General features: G+C 36.0%; 2 protein-coding genes across 2 annotated transcripts in view; one reads left to right on the forward strand and one right to left on the reverse strand.

The window, feature by feature from the left end:
- The window catches only part of LOC107742156 (motor neuron and pancreas homeobox protein 1-like), a 1623-nt gene extending 353 nt beyond the window's left edge, over positions 1 to 1270 (reverse strand). The window contains exon 1 of the mRNA XM_016555053.1: positions 772 to 1270. Coding sequence (XP_016410539.1) covers positions 772 to 1270 — 499 coding nt within the window. The remainder of the gene's footprint in view (positions 1 to 771) is intronic.
- Positions 1271 to 8000: 6730 nt separating this feature from the next.
- The window catches only part of LOC107742134 (ubiquitin-protein ligase E3C-like), a 30522-nt gene continuing 19487 nt past the window's right edge, over positions 8001 to 19035 (forward strand). The window contains exons 1-14 of the mRNA XM_016555037.1: positions 8001 to 8108; positions 9116 to 9254; positions 9519 to 9572; positions 10053 to 10127; positions 10251 to 10397; positions 10570 to 10685; positions 10819 to 10976; positions 11138 to 11291; positions 12743 to 12963; positions 13069 to 13220; positions 13335 to 13522; positions 16707 to 16793; positions 16897 to 17051; positions 17273 to 17499. Coding sequence (XP_016410523.1) covers positions 9189 to 9254; positions 9519 to 9572; positions 10053 to 10127; positions 10251 to 10397; positions 10570 to 10685; positions 10819 to 10976; positions 11138 to 11291; positions 12743 to 12963; positions 13069 to 13220; positions 13335 to 13522; positions 16707 to 16793; positions 16897 to 17051; positions 17273 to 17499 — 1800 coding nt within the window. The 5' untranslated portion in view covers positions 8001 to 8108; positions 9116 to 9188. The remainder of the gene's footprint in view (positions 8109 to 9115; positions 9255 to 9518; positions 9573 to 10052; positions 10128 to 10250; positions 10398 to 10569; positions 10686 to 10818; positions 10977 to 11137; positions 11292 to 12742; positions 12964 to 13068; positions 13221 to 13334; positions 13523 to 16706; positions 16794 to 16896; positions 17052 to 17272; positions 17500 to 19035) is intronic.

Genomic DNA, 19035 nt, shown 5'->3' on the forward strand with positions numbered 1-19035 from the left:
AGTTTATTTTTGAGAGTGGCAAGTGGAAATGTAGTTGCTGTTTTTCACATATTTTAATTTGAATAGCCTACAGGCCAGCCATGTTACAGAAGGCATTACAGCATTAATGCACAATATGCGCAATAGATTTTAACACACCGTGTAAATGGCACGGCAAGAAATGATAAAAGCTCTCATTCTTAAAACCCTCAAAAGCAATTCCCAATCACACATAGCCTCTATGTGCCACGGCATTGTCAGTACATCTGGTAACATTTCCACCCTATCTGATTTGTTTGGGAGAGGTTTGAGAAAATCTGCAGACGAGCAGCGGAACAGAGAGACAGTGTCCGCAGTGTACACAGTTGGCAAGCTGTGGTTTTCACAGTCGTCCGCCACTTTCCCTCTGTCCATTATCTGTCCATTTTAGCCCCTCTCTGAAAGAGAGAGCTCGTTCTGTCTCAGTCAAAGAACAGCTTTACTGACCCTGCACGCCCTTGTTATATCTGGCTGCTGTGATCCGTAGCTCTGAACAAAATTGATTCGATTTTTTTTTTATTAATAAAACAGTAGTAGGGCACGTGTTGAAAATAAACAGCGTTATTCCGCAATCTCAAAATAATTTATAAAATATGATTGAAGAATACAGAATAACCAGTAATATAAAAATAACAAGTTTATTATAGCCTATATGTATAGCCTACATAATAACATGGCCACAAAAATTAGAATAAAATTATTAATAATAATAATGTTATTTATTTAGCCACATGCATTTCAGATGTAACTCACCATTGAAATCTGCCATTTTAGGCAGCATCATCCCCGCAGTTGAGACCCTCAACCAGTGATCGAGCTGAAAAGAGCTGGCGGTGAGTTTGAGGGGGTCACTGGGATGATGAAGATGGTGCGACCCGTGCGGATATGAGTACGACAGTGCCGGGTGCTGACCCAGCGCTGCTGCTGAATATGTGTACATTGGATGACCGTAGAGAGCCTGAGGAGGAATCCCGGTGCTGCTCTGAGGGTGTAGTCCTAACATGCCTGAATGTAGAGAGTTTAAGAAACCCGGTTTTGGAATCAACCCGCAAGACGATATCCTGGGGGGCGACGGAGTCTCGGTTCGAAGTGCTTCGGAGTTCGAGTTCAACTCCGACGCCTGGACACTTTCGGAGGAGGATGATACGGAAGAGGTGGGCAGGGAGGTGACCAGCGCCAGCGGCGAGGTCTGCACTTTTGGCGGATCGACAGCCAGAAGCGCGTCGATGCGAAAGTTTTTAGATTTCTCCATCTGGCCCACCTCACAAACAGATTAACGCGTCGTTCGCAACTTTAAAATGCTGTCACTGGTGTCACCGTTGCTCTCCTTAAAGTTATGATCTTGGCCAAGGAGTGCAAGCCAGAAGTCCACTTGTCAACTGCTGCACGAGAGGGTGTGGATTGGTCACGTCATCCTTGTGGATATCCGATTGGACAGTGATTTCAGTGCTCACTGTGCTTTTAGTATAAGTTCTATAGCCTAGTCCTCAAAAATATTTGTATCGTTCGTGGAAGGTGTTGGAGAAACAGAAAAATAAAAAATGTTACAACAGCTAACACACAACACACACACACACACACACTTTACTGATAGCCTTACTTAAGTACAGATTTGAAGATTTTTTTAATAGATATTCTGCATTAGTGTATGAAGAAAGTGTCCTCACTAGCCTATTAAAGTGCAACGATTAAAATACTATGAAATTAGAACAGACTGAAAAATTGCATCGCTTAAAAAGAGGAATGCAGTGTTTCAGTCTGTTCTATAATAAGACGAGTTATCATTATGATTTCATTTTTCGAGCGTTTTCGACATGTTGATGCAAAAAATAGGACTGATTGAACGAAGATGATTAACTGATTGTCTAAAACCGGTAAGTGCTAGCCAAACTACACCATATGTTTATACAGTATCTAGGCTATGTCTATTTGTTTGAAAAAGAAAAAGCCAACCATCCCTCTGGCAACGCAAAGACTATGGCATTTTTTTTATTTGATGATTATATATGAATTATCTAAGTGGCATATACGCATTTGAGATTAAAAATATACTTTGAATTCTGAATATTTAAGAGGACAAATTCGTGGAAAGACTCTTCTCACTCGGACACCAGGGGAGACCTTAATTGCTCCACTTTTTTGTATTGCAGTGAATAGTTTTGCAGTTTTGGTAAGTGTTTCAGCAAAAATATAAGGAGTAAAATAATGATGAAACATAAAACAATTAATGAAAATATGTACAAAATTATCAAACAAGTGTTTTGAGCAACAAATAGGCCTACCGTAGGCTATTTAAATAAATAAATTGTACACATTTCCAATAGCCTATGTAAAACACATGTAACAACTTGCCCCCCTCCACCCCCAAAAATGCACCGACCTAACATTTATGAAAAATATCCTTATATACCCCTGCCTGAATATTTATTGTACAATTTGTTTAGCTAACAAATGATGATATCGGAATTTTACTCTGGAGGATAAAATTCACAAACTTATTTTCATTTGAGAGGATTCTTTTAAGGCGTTTGAAACGCATACAAAACTACTGCTAGAGAAAACATTTGACTTTTTGAGATTTTTGACTTTATGAGAAATAGGCTAGACCTTGTGTTGTGACAGCTTTTCCGTGTGACAGCGCCGGTCTTTATCCTATTATAAACCCAGAAAAAAAATATTACGCGATTAACAGTTAAATTAGTCTGTGGGCTTTTACCACTCTAGATGTTGACATATTTTAGCAACTTTGCATCTGTAAAATTATTATATATTAAGGTATATTAAAAATAATATAAAATAAAATAATGGGATATAAAATAAATGCATGGGTATTACAAACACCAAGTGTGAAACGGGATTATAAAAATATATCTGTCGCCTTTATCAAAACAGCTACAAATTTATGATTATAACATAGTCCATTAGAACGAACATGTAGTATTTATTCGAAAAATAAGACCTTTGTTATTTTGAGTAAATGTAAAGGAAACAAATATATTGACATGTTTTCAAGTGTCTTCGGTAAACGTTGGATCTCGCGCTCTTTAAATAGAAATTATTCGTTTCTTCAAGCAGCTGGGCACATGGAGGGATGGGGATGTGGAGGATCCGTGTCTAAGGGGTCTGGTCCTCTTATAAGCCTCTTTAAGCTAATGGAGGAAGAGGTCAGGGAGAGAATTATTGACACGCTGTTGCCCTTAACCTGTCTACCAATAAAGCGGATTAGTTTTCCTCAATTCATCAGCTAACCACTCTCCAGAGACTGGTCGCATGCATGCGTTTATTTGCTCTGGGGAAATCAACAAGTCACGGGCCGAAAGAAGAAGAATAACAGGGTGCAGTAATGATACAGTGACCAATTCTGTAATAGAAATCACTAAGCCGCACGCGTAATTGCTAACAACATAACAATTATCACTGCACAGTAGGCTATACTGTAAAGTGTGACCCAGATGTAGGCTATTTGGACGACACTGGAATACGAAAATGTTTAATGTGATTTACAGCGCAACAATAAACGTATAAATAAGCGTTATGTTTAGATCTATCGGGAATTCTTCTAGTTTGAAGTCTGCAACATTCATCCCAAATGCTCTGGTGTCTCTAAACACATGGGCCGCTTTGTCCGCTTCCCAGTTTTAATTTCATTAAGGGATCGCATGCATATTTCTATTAAAGCAGCAGTGAAATATGCAGCCGTGGACCTGCATCAGAAAGATTTATGGCTCTTTTTCATCACATCAGGAGAGAGTAAAATTATTATTGCATCCTGAGATAGAAGGGCCTGAAACCAGGGACTCTCCTCAAAGCTGTTCATTCGCTCGGTAATTACTTTCACAATTAAGTGGAACACATATCATCACAATGACAAATCGAAATAGTTTATATATTAATTATCCATGGTAAATGTGTTCATTATGAAAAGCCAATTTAACGGGGACCTCCACTGTCTCTTTTATTGCAATAAATATTTTCGATCATAATGGCACAAGTGTGTTGAAATGTATATCGCACTGCTTTTAAACACATTTGGGACTCATTTATCAATGTAATTTGTGGAGAACGGTTACTTACAATGAATAGTCCCAGTAGCCTATCAAAAGTCATTAGGAATCCGATTTCAGTGCTTAGCTGCATGATTTCTTCCCCCAAGGATTCTGAATATGAAGATCATTTCTTTTAAACGCACTGCATATTTGACCAATTCCTTCTTGGCTATAAGCGTTTTTCATCTGTTTGCTTTGATAAGACTTATTGTCTCTTAAGTGATTCACTGGACCAAACAAACCGAACTAACCTGAAAGCCAGGTGTCACTTAACCGAGCACACTAGACTACACTAATGTGATGAATACACACAACTCGGTCAGTGGTGTCATTTAAAATGTGCTTTAAACGAGATGACCCACAAGTCCCCTCTCTCCGTGACACGAGCCCGTGATTGACGATGTCACCAGATGTCAGGCTAATTTAAATGAATTCATTTCACACCTGTCATACGCAAAAACCTAGCTGTTTATTGAAATGAGTGCCCCGCGAGAGAAATTTTAAAAGCAACATCTCTTTTCTAACAAATTTATTAATTAAATCAACAACAACCCTTATGATTTAAGATTTACAAGCAGGTACACAATGTAAAGACTTGCACCCCAATGCAAACACGTTGCAATGTAAAACTGTAAAAATATTTATTTGTCCCTAAGCTACAACGATTTGAATCTGCACATTTAACATGATTTAAAACAATAATAAAGAAAGCTACAGTGTTGCATTATAATATTCCTAATTAATGTAATAAAATGTTTTTACTTAACTTCATTCAGTCTAAACTTGACTTGAATGCAGACAGCTGCCATCATGACTTTTTAACCTATCCAAACATTTTCAAATTTAAGGCAAATTTGACACATGATGGCTGTATTGTATTTCAGAAAAGCAAATTTGGCCACATACTAATTAGAGGGTGTCAGTTTTCCTTATTCGTATTTTCTTCCTCTCCTTTTCATTACTTTTTCAGAAAAAGGGGAGTGGAGGTGCATTTGGCCCTATCAATTTATCAACCAACATTAAACAGCTTTTAGTCAATGAAAACAGTTGCCTGTTTCTTATTAATGTTTCTCAAGCTAAGCTTTTACATTTTACTCACTGGCAGATGAATGACCATAGATCAAAATGTAAGATTTGTTTTTGTATCTAAGGAGTCTTATGATTTAACCTGTAACCTGACTGCAAATGAAAAGCACATAGCCCAGCACCAAATAGACTCAAATGCATAAGATTTAAAGATTAAGAATATAATTTTTGAATTGGTTTGTGAAATTCAAGTGCACATTGGAGCAAGATAAAAGGAAATTACTCTGCGAACAAGTGATCACTGTTTGTTTATAACCCACATTTGTTTTGAATATTTTAATGCCTGTTCCGGGTTTAAAAGTATATCTTATACATGTAACTTTAATTATGAATTATGTAAGCATAATTTTTTGAGACAAACATATGGCTGCATGATTCTGTATTCATTATATAATAATTTGTTAAATAGCCTACTCAACAATTGTTCCTTAACACATTTTGGCTATATATATGCAAAAACTCTTATAAATCTTACTGACATGGTTAACATCCATGGAACTGTACTTGCAAAATATAAACTGTAAAATATTCTTCACACTATGTATATGTGTGTGTGTATATATATATATATATATATATATATATATATAAACATCAATTTATTAAAAGTTTTAAAAAAATTACATATTTAGGGCCTTATGAAATTTTTATATTTTCCAAATTCTGATTTAGCATGTCTAATTATTTGAAAGCATAAAAACAATTTTCATTTATTCTTACAATAGCCTTATGATTTTTTGCTCAGAAATTCTGTGTTGTGTATTTACATTTTTTAAGGCATAAAACATTAATTTAATCTATCTTTTAAGTAATGAAAATTAAACAATTTTTTTTTTGGGAAATTAAGGTAATTTAATATTACAATTAAAACATTGAAGAAATATTGTATATTTATGGTTGTCCTTAAAAATAAGGTTTTAATAATTTTAGTAGTAGCAGCAGCAGCCTGTTACGTACATTCTGCTGAACAATAGTAATATATTTCTGCCGCAATGCCTTCAAGTTAAACCGAACTTTTATTTTGACGGGTTGCCGTGAATACCTTTACATTTCTGTGTGTATATGATATGAGGATAGTTTTACTCAAAGGAAACAGTCAAATGTTCATGAAGTGACTCTCAGAGAAGTTCTGGAGATGTTGTTCATGTATTTATGACCTCATTAGTGAGACAACAGTTAATATCATTAATATCATGGCAAGCGTCACTCGCGCTTCAGTACGAGTGGTAAACAAAACCGCGCGTCTGCACCATTCATTAACACAGAGACACGCAGAATTAATTTAAATATGACTCGTTTTGCGGCTTAATATTTACAAATACTAGTGGGAGTGGGAGTGTGCTCACATGTGTGTAGAGACCGAAATGACATGCCATTGTGTAAATAAGATAAAAAAAAAACATAAGGCTATTTAGTTTGCTTAATAAAAGAACAAGGTATAGACATGTTCAATCGGAAAGGTAACTTTAAATGCTACTGTATATACGGGTGTATGGATTCAAGAAATAGCTTAATGACACTTTTTACTTAAAAATGCATGAGGAGAGGACTCTTGAACATTTTAACAATGAACCAGCCTCAACAAAGAGTTATGGAGACATATAACTCGGAGTTGACATAAATGTGTGACCTTTTTTGACATCTTTCAAAATTAGAGACCTTTTGAGATGATGAGACCCCCATTTTGTATTCTGAAGCAGCTCCAGAAGACTTGCTGTAGTGGCTCATTATCCCCTTTTCAGGTCTAAAAGGCAGGATATGATCAATCAATAACTCATAAATCCCTCTATAACATATATGAGAAACAGAGTGGTTTCCAGTCTTGCTACTGCCGTCCAACAAGAATCAGATGTCAAGTCATGAGTGTGAGACCTATACAATACTTCGGAAGATGCCTGTGATGCACTGATGAGTGAGTATAGGCAGACTTTTCTGAAAGTCAGTTGGCTTCAAAGTTAAAGGGATAGGCTAGTTCTACCAAAATTGGAAATTCTGTCATCATTTACTCACCCACATGTTGTTCCTAAATCCAAACTTGTATGACCTTCTTTCTTAAATTCTTAATGTTCAGGAATGTTGTTAACCAAATCATTTTGTTTAAATATTATAATATGTATTATTTAATATTGACTTGTATAGAAAAAAAAGAAAAAACTCATACAGGTTTGGAACAACCAGAGCCGTTAAAGATCAGTGGCTCTGGGAACAACATAAGGGCGAACTACCTCTTTTATGAATCAAAACTTATCTATGTACAGTAACTTAGATGGTTGATTTTTGTTTTGCTATGTGTTTGACAATTCATGATATGCTATACATTATAAGAAAATATATGTAATAGAATAGATTAAAAAACGTTTTATCCTAAAGGGATTTGTAAAAATTTTTGAAAATGTAATAATTCTTTGTTATTATTTACATTCTGACTTAGAGTATAAATCTTGAAATATAAACAAGTTTTTTTTTTCAAAGCCATAGATTAAAAAAAAATAGATTATTGTATAAAAATTGTTGTATAAAAATAGCCATAGATTTTTTTCAGAGCCATAGACTGTATAAAAAACAGTAGGTCCATTGGATGGACTCCTAATTTACATAACTTACAAACAAACCAATAAAGAATGGCATTTTATAATAAATCTTTAAAGAAGATCTATAGAATATGATTTAGTTACGTTTCCCGGAGATTAGACCCCTTGCACCGCAACTGGTTTCCTTTTATTGCTGGGATTCATCCAGGAAGTAATTGTGACATGTTTCATGTTATTGACCCCGTCTTTAACCAATCGTTTGGAAGAAAATGTTATGTTGTCCAATCACATTTCACCGTGTTACTGGGTAGGCGGGCTGTTCTCCGTGTTGGGTTTGTTTAGTACAGCAAGAGCAGCGATTTCGGTTTTGTTTTCTCTGATTTCCAGTTGCTGAACTATCGTTCGGCTGATCATTCAATAAAACCAGGTAAACAATTCGCATTTCATCTATTAATACGACTCATCAGTAGAAAAGCCGCAAAACATCACTGAAATCACTAGATGACTCTAGAAGCGACCAGAGCGACAGATGACTGAAGTTTGTGTCAAGCTGAACTATCATGTCAGATCAGTGTTGCACTCATGTTTCCAAATTAATGACTTAATTCTCGTTAAGTCTTGACATACTCCAATAACATATACGTATACGTGCAAATTACTGGGAAATTGGGAATTGTCGAGGCGAAAGACAATTGACCTGCTGCTGAGTCATTAGCTAGCTAGTCAAAGAACCTTTAGCCAAAAGGCTAACAGAGAAGTTCAGTGGATCTGACTGAAGAAAAAACACCCGAACTCTGTGTCTTCTACAGCGCGAGTGCTCCTTTAGTCCTAAAACTGCTGACAACACGTTCATATATGATGAACTTCTGGTATTGTGATTCTTTGCTGGTTCTGTAGGTTAGCAAGCTAACTAGCCTGGCTGGAGACATAACTAATGTATTTGTCTCTTATGAAACAGCCCTTTTCTACAACGTCTCGCTCAGATGAGGCTGCATAGCGAGGCAATTTTTGTGCACACAGATATTTGTATGAATCTAAGGTATATTTCTTGGCTTTTAATGTATACAAAAAGTTGAAGCAATATTTCTACGGAAATGTTTTTTACATTTTTGGTTTCTTTTTCGTGTTGATCATACCTGCTTAAGTGCCAGATTAGTGTCTGCTATAATGACCGTTTCCATTCAGTCCCACTGTAAACTTCTATACCTCTTCAGTTATCTACCACAAGGATAAAGTTGTTTTAAATATCTTCATCATAACAGCCAGCTTTATTCGCAGCAGTATGTTAACATGCACGTATTTTCAGCTTCTTGACCAGTGTTTATTATTAGAAGCACACATAAATTCTGTTATGAGAGAGTGTTTTTATTATGATTAGTTCATAGGCTTGACACCAGTCTCATGAGCTTTTTGTTTTTTTTCTCTGTCTGGTAGGCACAGACAGCACTTTGTTGCTTTGCACACAGGGTACTTGCATTGATCGCTGCTCGATGGGAAAAGTGTAACCATGTTCAGTTTTGAGGGAGATTTCAGGAGAACACCGAAGGTGTCCCTTGGGGGTGCTAGCAGAAAAGTAAGTTTTCCATATGATATGATGGCTAAATTATCAAATTGTCTGAAATTCTGAATACTTTGTTCACACAAATGTGTCTAATTCTGTGCATCACTACATTTGTCTACAACGATTATTACTTGGAAACTGATGATATGGTATGTTTGTGAATAATTGGTGTAAATGATTTCCATATATGGACTACATGAATCTGGCAAAAATAGTTTTATAATTTTTTTGATATTGGATCTATTTTGATATGTCTCACATATGTGTTTTGTACAGGAGGAGAAAGCATCACTTCTACATCGAACACAAGAAGAAAGAAGGAAAAGGGAGGTGAGCATCGGTCTTTTATGTTATTTTAAAGCGCTATGTGTTTTATTGTAAAAATAGGACAGAAATGTTCTAAATAATGTCTGAAACTTTGTATTATGAGCACTTCTCGTGTTTATTTGCTTTGTAATGATGAATCGCTTGTTGTATTCCTCATTCGTAAGTAGCTTTAGATAAAAGCGTCTGCTAAATAAATAAATGCAAATGTAAAAGTGATGTTAGTTCTAAAATAAAAAGCTTGGTTTGACTAATTGATCCAATGCAATGACATTCACACATTTTCAAGTGTATCTTGAGAGTCCACATACTTTTTGCTGCAAGTGTATAACCTAATTACCCATGAGGTGTACAGTATTTCTGCATAGTTATCTATTTTCATTTTAGAGCCAGAAATGAGGATGTGAAACTTAAAGTTGTGAACAAATAGGAGATAATGGCCTTGTCCTTCATACATGGTTTTGCTCATCTTTGAATTTTCCACAGGATGAGAGGAAAAGACTAAAAAATGCAATCATCATTCAGTCTTACATAAGAGGATACCAAGACAGAAAACAGCAAGTATGTGGAAGTGGTTTAAACTCTACAAGTGTTGACGGGTTTCTTTAAACAGAAAACCTGTCTGTATTCTTGCAGTTGATATACAGCTTGTTAAATTCTAAGTATTCTCTCTTTTTCATTTAGTATGCCATTCAGAGGGGCTGCTTTGACCGCTGTGCGCGTCAGTGCCAGTCAGGCTCTGGCCCTCAACTTACAGACAGTGCCATACTCAGTCAACTTGTTCGCCAGCTTCTCTTTTTTTACAGACTACGTGAAGACAGACACAGAATGGTAAGGAGTGCCTGTCTAAATAGATATTATTGCCATATGAGGCTCAGTGACGATTTGTTCTTTGCCATTTTAATGTGGAGTGATGAAAAAGAAGTTGGACAGATTGATATTGTTATGCTGTCACTGACTTACCTCCATTGCATTTATGGATGTTAATGTCTTAACTGTGTAGATCTGGATGTGTCAGAGTTTGGTAAAGCATCATGCTCAGTTCGTCAAGCTGCTGACGGGGCCAGAAAGACAGAGCTGCCTGTTTCAGATCAAGAGGATACTGGGGCACTGTTGCAGGTAAAATTAGATGTTCCTCAGATACTGATTTGTGTAGCAGTATACCTAAAGTAAATCCGTCTGTCACAGTCACATGTAAATCTTTAGATCTTCTCGTTGGTTGGTTGCTAAGCATTTTCTCTGTCTGTTTAAGGTTATTGCAAGCATGTGAAGATGACAGTCTGAATGTGGCCATCCCGATGAGGATGCTGGAGGTGTTTTCATCTGAGAGAACCTACTTGCCATTTCTACAGGATGAAAACTATGTCGCTGCACTTATTGAGCAAATATTGCACTATATGGTAGAGAAAGGTACAAAGTTTTGCCCCCATCCTTTATCTTTATCATTTATTAAGACAATACATGAGTATATTCACTCAGAGAGTACTCAAGATTCTCTTTTTAATTTAGCCAAAGTTTGCATCTGTTACCTATTGTGATATTGTGATCATGTTTTTTTTTCTTTCTTTTAGGATACTACAGATCTCTGTATGTTTTAGTGAATCACAAGTTGCCATCGAGTCTAGAGTACAGTGATGCCCCTTCCATTCCACTGGCACAAACGATGCTGGAACACACACTCAAGCCTCTGCACTTTTCATACAGCTCTTGCCCCCCAGATACCAGGTACATATTCACGTAGGTGCATACTGGAGAAAAATTATTCGTAGCCTTTTATGCTATACACGCCGTGGAGAGCATTCAGTTCAAGCTGTTAGAGGAATGTCTTTCTTTTGGTGTGTGTGATGCAAGGGTTCCACCAGTAAAAGGCTGCACACTGACCCCTTATTGCAGACCGTTAGCTTTAACCTTCCAGGAGACCAATGGACAGTAATTCTCTCACTGCTGTGTTTACAGAGAGTAGTAAAATCCAGACAGACTCATTGACTCAACATGTAATGTTTACACAACATTTACCCTCCATTCTAACACTCTGAGTGACGAACACTGCTGTTTTCTTTTCTTTTCTTTTCTCTCTGATGAACGACAAAAGCGCGAGAGAAGAAGCTTGTGCATACAGTCTCGTATTTGTCCTCTCTCTCTCTCTCTCTTACACAGAGGCATGTACCCAGACATACCAGCTAGATGTTTTTTGCTATTGTGTTTCCCCCTTTTGCTTTAAATTAACATTTTTCACATTTTACTATAATTATAATAATAATAATAATAATAATAATAATGTACACTACTGTTCAAAAGTTTGGGGTCAGTAAGATTATTTTTTAAAGAAATTAATAGCAAGAACATGTGACACTGAAGACTGGGTAATGACTGCTAAAAATTCAGATTTGCCATCACAAAAATGAAATATATACAGGTGCATCTCAATAAATTAGAATGTCGTGGAAAAGTTCATTTATTTCAGTAATTCAACTCAAATTGTGAAACTCGTGTATTAAATAAATTCAATGCACACAGACTGAAGTAGTTTAAGTCTTTGGTTCTTTTAATTGTGATGATTTTGGCTCACATTTAACATTAAAATAGAAAACTCTCTTGTTTTTAAATTGGAGTAATATTTACAATATTTCTGTTTGAACTGTTATTGATCAAATAAATGCAGCCTTGTTGAGCATAAGAGACTGCTTTAAAAAAACATTTAAAAATCTTACCTTCCCAAAATTTTGAAAGTATTAATTATTTTGTTAATTGGTGTGGTCTTATTCTAGTGTGGATAAATTATATTGTGGACGTGCCACTTCTATTTGAACTTTTTGTCTGTAAAGCAAAGGCAAAATGCATCCATTTAGAATTACTGAATTACTGTGCTGTCACTTTAGAAAAATATGTGTGCTAAATGGGAACTAACAAGGTTCTTTTAGGTCAAAGCTCTCCTGTTGGCAAACAAAGATTGTGAATTTTGTTGTCTTGTAGATACACAAATAGCCAAAAGTGTGTGTAAATGTGTGGACATATAGGGAAGTATATTAGTATTGAAAAGGATATACTGTATGGTATGGTATTTAGAAAAATAAATTAGGTAATGTCCTTCCTGCAGACTGAAACATACAGTACAATTACAATATATAATACAAAATTCACAGGTTCTCAACCTTTTTTCCTTCTTTCATTCACAGGCAGTTTGTTTTTACGGCCTTCACTGAGGAGTTCATTTCATCGCCTTTCACTGAACAAATCTATCATTTCTTCGTGCCAGCTTTGTCAGACCCAAAACTAGCTTTCCCATTTCAGAACTTCCTTTGGTCACTTCAGGCCACCATAGCCTCCTCTGCCCAGGCCAGAGCTCAGGCTCCCTGGCTCTTTTACTTTGTGCTAACAGTTGGTGAATCAGGACTGGGTAAGTAGTGTGCTTAATAGCACTTTACAGCATCACTAATATACTGTGCGTTTCTGAGGTGACCGATCAGTGAACACAATTATTTTGTCCATTTGGTTTGTATAGGTTCACTCTCCGAAGAAGGGTTGCTGTTGTACTTGAATGCTCTCCAGACTCTGTTGCCATTGTTGCCAGTGACGGAGTGCAGCAGTAGAGCTGACATCAACAGTGATTCAGAAGATGAAGAAGAAATGACCGTACAGCCTTCTGCTGCACAGGTGCACACATTCTCTCTTATCCACATATTTGCACAAAAATATTCAGAGAGCACCCACAGTAATATCATTTTGATCTAAAAAATATGAATATCATTTTGTGTCTCTTTTTTAAAGGATGGCAGTTGGATATCTGTGCATTATATAACACAGGAATGTGTACAGAAGTTGGACACCAAGCAGCAGACTAACGCTCTGCTAACATTAGTTTGGAGAGACACGGCAAGTGAAGACATCTTCACCATGATGGCCTCCATTTGTCACACGCTGATGGTGCAACATCGTATGATGGTGCCCAGAGTCAGGTTAGTCATATACGCAAACAACCCATCCAAAAAAATGAATCACCCATCATTTTCTGCAACACAACATTAAGGATAGCCAATATAACCAGACTCACTGCACAGTGCACACTTGTGCTCTATCACTCTCTTACTTCAAGATAAGTTAGGCATGCTGTACCACTCTAATCGATAAAAAGAGATACAGTCAAGAAAGAGCTGCAATCGGATGAGAATTGTGTATAAAAAAGATTCCCAAACATCAAACTGTCAAGTCTGTGAGCAGGTTGTCTTTGCTTCTTTTTTTCCACTGTTTTTAAAAAAAGATAAAGCAGAAACATTGCTAATGAAGCAGTCAGGTGGTTAAGTCTCATCTTACTGTGTTTTTTAATTAATTTTTTTATTACCAGGGCAGTTTTAGTTGCTGTCACTCATCAATTAGTGTAATGAGCTTTTCTCTCAATCACCTTTGCTTAATCTACTTCTGGTTCTGCAATGCTAACAAAATGAGAGCTGGATTTCAGCAGAAAGAATGAAAGAAGAAGGAAAGTGATGGAGAGAGGTGGCATGAAAAACAGGGAAAAGGAGAATGTCTGGTTTAATGTGGGAGAGGGAGAAATCAGATAAAGCCACTGAGCTCTAAAAGGTGGTGTCAATCAACTAATCAGAACTAGTTTAAAGTTTCCACGCAGGCATTGTGCACCCTAGTCTATACCTTTTATGTTCTAGCAGAGAATTAAAAATGTTGTATTATGTATTAAAATCTTTTCAGAAAGCTGTCTTCACAATAGAGGAGGCAACAGTCAAGCCTCTTAAATCAAAAAAAAAAAAAAAAAAAGTACCACTTTGAAAAAAGTCTCCAAATTGTATGTATTCTGGAAAAAAAACCTTTTTCACATAATTTCTTTTTTAGTTGGAGAATTCTTTTTTAAAGAATTGATTCAAAAAAAGAGTTTTTCCAAAAAAAAAAAAAAAAAAATCCTAGTAGCTAATATTTATACTCATAAATTATTTTAGGAGCTTAGATTTTCTCTACAATTACTTATTATTTTTCTACAAATATGTATTCGTTATTTATTTTGTTAATGTTAGACATGTTTAAATTAACTAAATGTTTTAACGTGGGAAAAATACTTTTATAAAGTTTAGTCTGTTTAACACACATTTTTGTCATTTTGCATGTTATTGTCTAATTAAAATGCTATTTTCAAAGACAAAAATGATATGCCAAAATTAGCTCTTTTTAATACTGTTTAATATTTTTAATTGTTCCTTGGAAATATAGAGTAATCTGAAATGAAATAAATGAAAAATATAACATCCTATAAAGCACATTTCAAAGTTGATGTAACTCAACATTGTTTCTGTAAGACACTTTAGACTTCCTTTATAATTTTGCTCCTCTGACATCTTTAACATGTTTTGCAAGTTCTGCTTTCTTTCATATATTAAATAAAACGTTTGAATTTCCATTATGTTTTCCTGCATATCCTTTCTTCATCCTGTTTTTTCCTCCATTTTTTTTTATTTGGTGGTATTTTTATATTTTATAGCTCCGTCCAGAAGAGAAGGCTTTTAACATAAATACTGCCTTCACTACTTTATCATTATCGGATATCTGTACAAAATAATTAGCTGGCCTAGGAAGATTAATTCCTGCGGGAGTGGATGGGATGGTTTTACAAGAGGTATAACAGCTGGCCCTGATTTACAACCTTTAAAGAAGCGCCCAGTGAGCACGCAAACCTGGTCGCCTTTTAAACATGATCATATTTTAAAGTGAAGAGTATGGCTGTATTTCACACTAAACAAGGTCATTATAGTATCAAAACTATGTTAGTGTAAATAGCGCACTTGGTTCTTGTCCATGGAAAGGTCTCATTAATGTTAAGCCTGCTGTATTTGTTTTGGCTATTTAAAGACACTATGAAGATGCAAAGAACAGAAAGTTAAAAGAAAGAAAAAACATTGTCACATTATTCATGTTAATAAAAGATTAGAGCAGTGAAATTGACTTTGAAATTGAGAGCGTTTGTGTGAGGTCCAGTAAAGTCATGTAGCTTTGATTATATTTCAGTCAAACACATGCTCTCTAAAGCTTGTAAGTGCTAAACTCCCAGTTTAATTTAATTGTACCCACCTAAGATGCAATTAGCATCTAGCTAGCATGCAATTAGTTGCTGAGATGCAATTAGCTTTACTGTTTTTGGTCCTTGATTTAAATTTAAACAATTTTGTAATGTATGCATTTTTTGTTACTGTATTATATTGAGAAAATTAAGGCTTGATAGCATTTTGCTTTGTGTGTCTATTTTATTATTATAATTTTTTTTTACATTTGGTCTACATATTTCAGTGTTTCATACATTTCTCAGTGAGAGTTCTGCAATTGTTTTGTTATTTTATTGTTAAAGTGCTGTCTGACATTAATATAACATATTGGGGGGAAAGGTCTATAAAATTGTAAACGGAAGTGCTTTGTGTGTGTGTGAGGTGGATGTACATATTCTTACCTTAAAGGCACAATGTAATTTTCGCCGCTAGAGGGCGCGTATTCAAAATAAACAGAGAGACAAAGGTCCTCAGTTTTAATCTTATTTTCTCCCTTAATTACTTCCAATTATGCTTTATTTATTCTTTCGCCCCTTGACACAAAATAAGCATGCAGTAACCACCAGAGCGATTTCTCACACCCTGGTGTGACAGCTGTTAGGTTTAATGATTTGGGCGACCTAAGCACAGAATCTAATTTGTGATAGCAACACTGCTTCTACGGTCAGGCAATTGTGGCCGTGCTACATTGTCTCTCTGGCTGTCATTAGCTTAAATGGAGCCCCCACAGGAACCACTGGTCTGTTTACGACCCTGAAGCAGACTGCTAGTTTACTAATGGAAGGTGCCTCACCTAAATAAAGCTTAATGGCTCATTTAATCTTTCCTGTGGTCACATACAAAGACTAGAAATTCCAGCTCACTGGGTTGTTTATATTATTTTCTACTTTATGAGTCCCGCTGGAAATTTGTGAAGTTTGGGTTTTATGGGCAGGAGATGTGGTTATTTGAACATTTAGTGATGAGCATAGTTCCTGTAGCACCTTGGTGAATAATGTTCAGTAAGGGTATTGTGTGTTTATTAGTCTACATAATGTTTGGTGGTATCAGCTATTTTACTTCAAGATCTTTATTTCTCTTTTTTTGTGTTTTTCAGGCTTTTGTACAGTTTAGCCTTCAATGCTCGCTTTCTTAGACACCTATGGCATTTAATCACATCTATGAAGACTAAAATGATCACAGGGTGAGTTTTCTACAGTGATTTTCTAATGTGTACATCTTGAATATAATATTAACGATTCCATTTTTCTTTTGTCCTCTCTTTATTCTCCCTCTCTTTTGTGTAGCTCTATGGTTCTCTTGTTGCAGGTGATGTCTAGAGGTTCTCCAATGTCTCTGGAGGACGCCAACAGGATCATCCCTCTCTTCTATCTCTTCAGTTCACTCTTCAGTCATTCACTCATCTCTGTGCATGACAGCGAGTTCTTTGGCTCAGCAGATGGTATTAACATGTATTCTGCAAAGAAGTACAAATTACTGTATCAGAATATATTGAAGTATTTTATAAAAAACATTAAAACACATCAGGTCATTTTGTTCTTTCACCTTCTTTTTATTGTGGTCTTGTAAATTCTACAGCACTCTTGAAATTTTAGTCTCTTATTGTTAACTTTTTTTTTGAAAATTGAATGTTACAAATGAATGTTTCTCATTGCTCGGCAGGTCAGAGCCAGTCGTCGATGATGCCCTTCTCTCTGGCAGAGTTGGTGACATTGTCTCGGTGTTTGCGGGACGCGTGCCTGGGAATCATTAAGCTGGCCTATCCTGAGACCAAGACGGAGCACAAAGAGGAGTATGTAGCGGCATTTCGGAGTGTCGGGGTGAAAACTAACAGCCAAGTACAACAGCGCATTCAAGCTCAGCAGAAACGATGGGTCCAGCTCTTTAAGGTGATTCACTCCATATCTACATCTCTCACTCTTATTTCCTAGCTGATATTATTGCAGAATTCACTGTCATGATGTGTTGTAGTTGAAAAAGATTAAACATTACCAGTATTGAGAAGATTCTCACTAGTATTAATTCCACATTCGTTAGCGCTGATAATATCTGCAGTAGATGGTGGGTGTTACTTTTAACCGGTCGTTGTATTACCAGTGCTAAAAATGTCTTTGATGACCTAATTAAATGAGCTGACAATTAATGAGGCGAATAGTCTCAGCATCTGTTAGAGCCATCAGTGCTGATCAGCCAGGCAGGAAGACCACTCACTCGGGAAATTAATAGGTTGTTTGCCAAGACTAAGTGAGCTGAACAACGGCATTAGGATTTTAGTCAGCTGTCTTCACTCTCTGTCTTCCTCCATCATCCTCTTCCTCGTCGTCTTCCTTATTATTTATGGGTGTGGGATGACCAGATCTCCTGCTTGCTGTTGACAGCTCATTGACCTACTTTTGTCCTTTCATTTAACTAAAAATCATTTCAATAGATTTGTAGAGCTTTTCAACATTGACAGTTAAAAATTAAATGTCATAATTTATAAATATGTATCTCAGTGATTGACGCATTATAAAATTAATGTGAAGTAGGGCTGTGCGATATTGAAGAAAAATGCGATATGCGATACCTTGTTAAAAATGCGATATTCGATATGTGATACGATATTGCTTAAAGTGTGTAAAATCAATTTCAATTATATTTTAAAATATTTAAAAATGAAAATTATATAACCAATTTGTTTCACATTCTTTCTTGGAAAAGAAAGAATCACTACAACTTCTGAAAGTGACCAGCAGTGTTTTAGCATTACATAAAAACATATACCACCGCAAAAACTATAGTCTGAGAAAGTTCAAACATGATTAAAGGCAAGTGAACAGTCAGTAAAAAAAAAAACGAAAGAAAAAGAAAAAAAAGAAATACACAATTTACAAGCATAGATAATATAAACTAGTATTCAGGTACAGAAATTTAATAATTAAGTGTAAAATAACACTGCATAGTGTTCACTGTATGAATTAAATTTAGATTAATCTTTGTTATAGCTGGTTTGTTGTTTTGTTAACATGTGACATATTGACATAGTGACATATTCAGCAGCACGTATTTATAGGCTGCTGTCCCTTTAAAACCGACTGCACTGATCCAGTATAATGATACACATCCGATATCTTTCTCAGCTGTTTACATTCACTTAAAACATAACCGACTGCATTTACGAGAATAATCGTTGAGACGGATACTATTGACATAATTCTGTGTGTATGTGTCTGTTCAAACATGAGGAGATGCGAAAGACGAATCAACTCGGTGTTCGCGCGCCGTCTGAAACGCGTCTCTCTGTGTGCGTGCGCGTGCTTTGCACGTGTGCGGCAGAACGGAAAATACGCTGTGCGAGATGCGGCTTGTGCGCGCTTCAGGTGTGAGTCTGTCAGACAGCAAGACGAGACGGCAAAGAGTTGTTTTCTGCAACTTATTGCACTTAA

Source organism: Sinocyclocheilus rhinocerous, unplaced genomic scaffold (assembly GCF_001515625.1).
Source record: "Sinocyclocheilus rhinocerous isolate Xijiao unplaced genomic scaffold, SAMN03320098_v1.1 scaffold256, whole genome shotgun sequence".
Lineage (NCBI taxonomy): Eukaryota > Metazoa > Chordata > Actinopteri > Cypriniformes > Cyprinidae > Sinocyclocheilus > Sinocyclocheilus rhinocerous.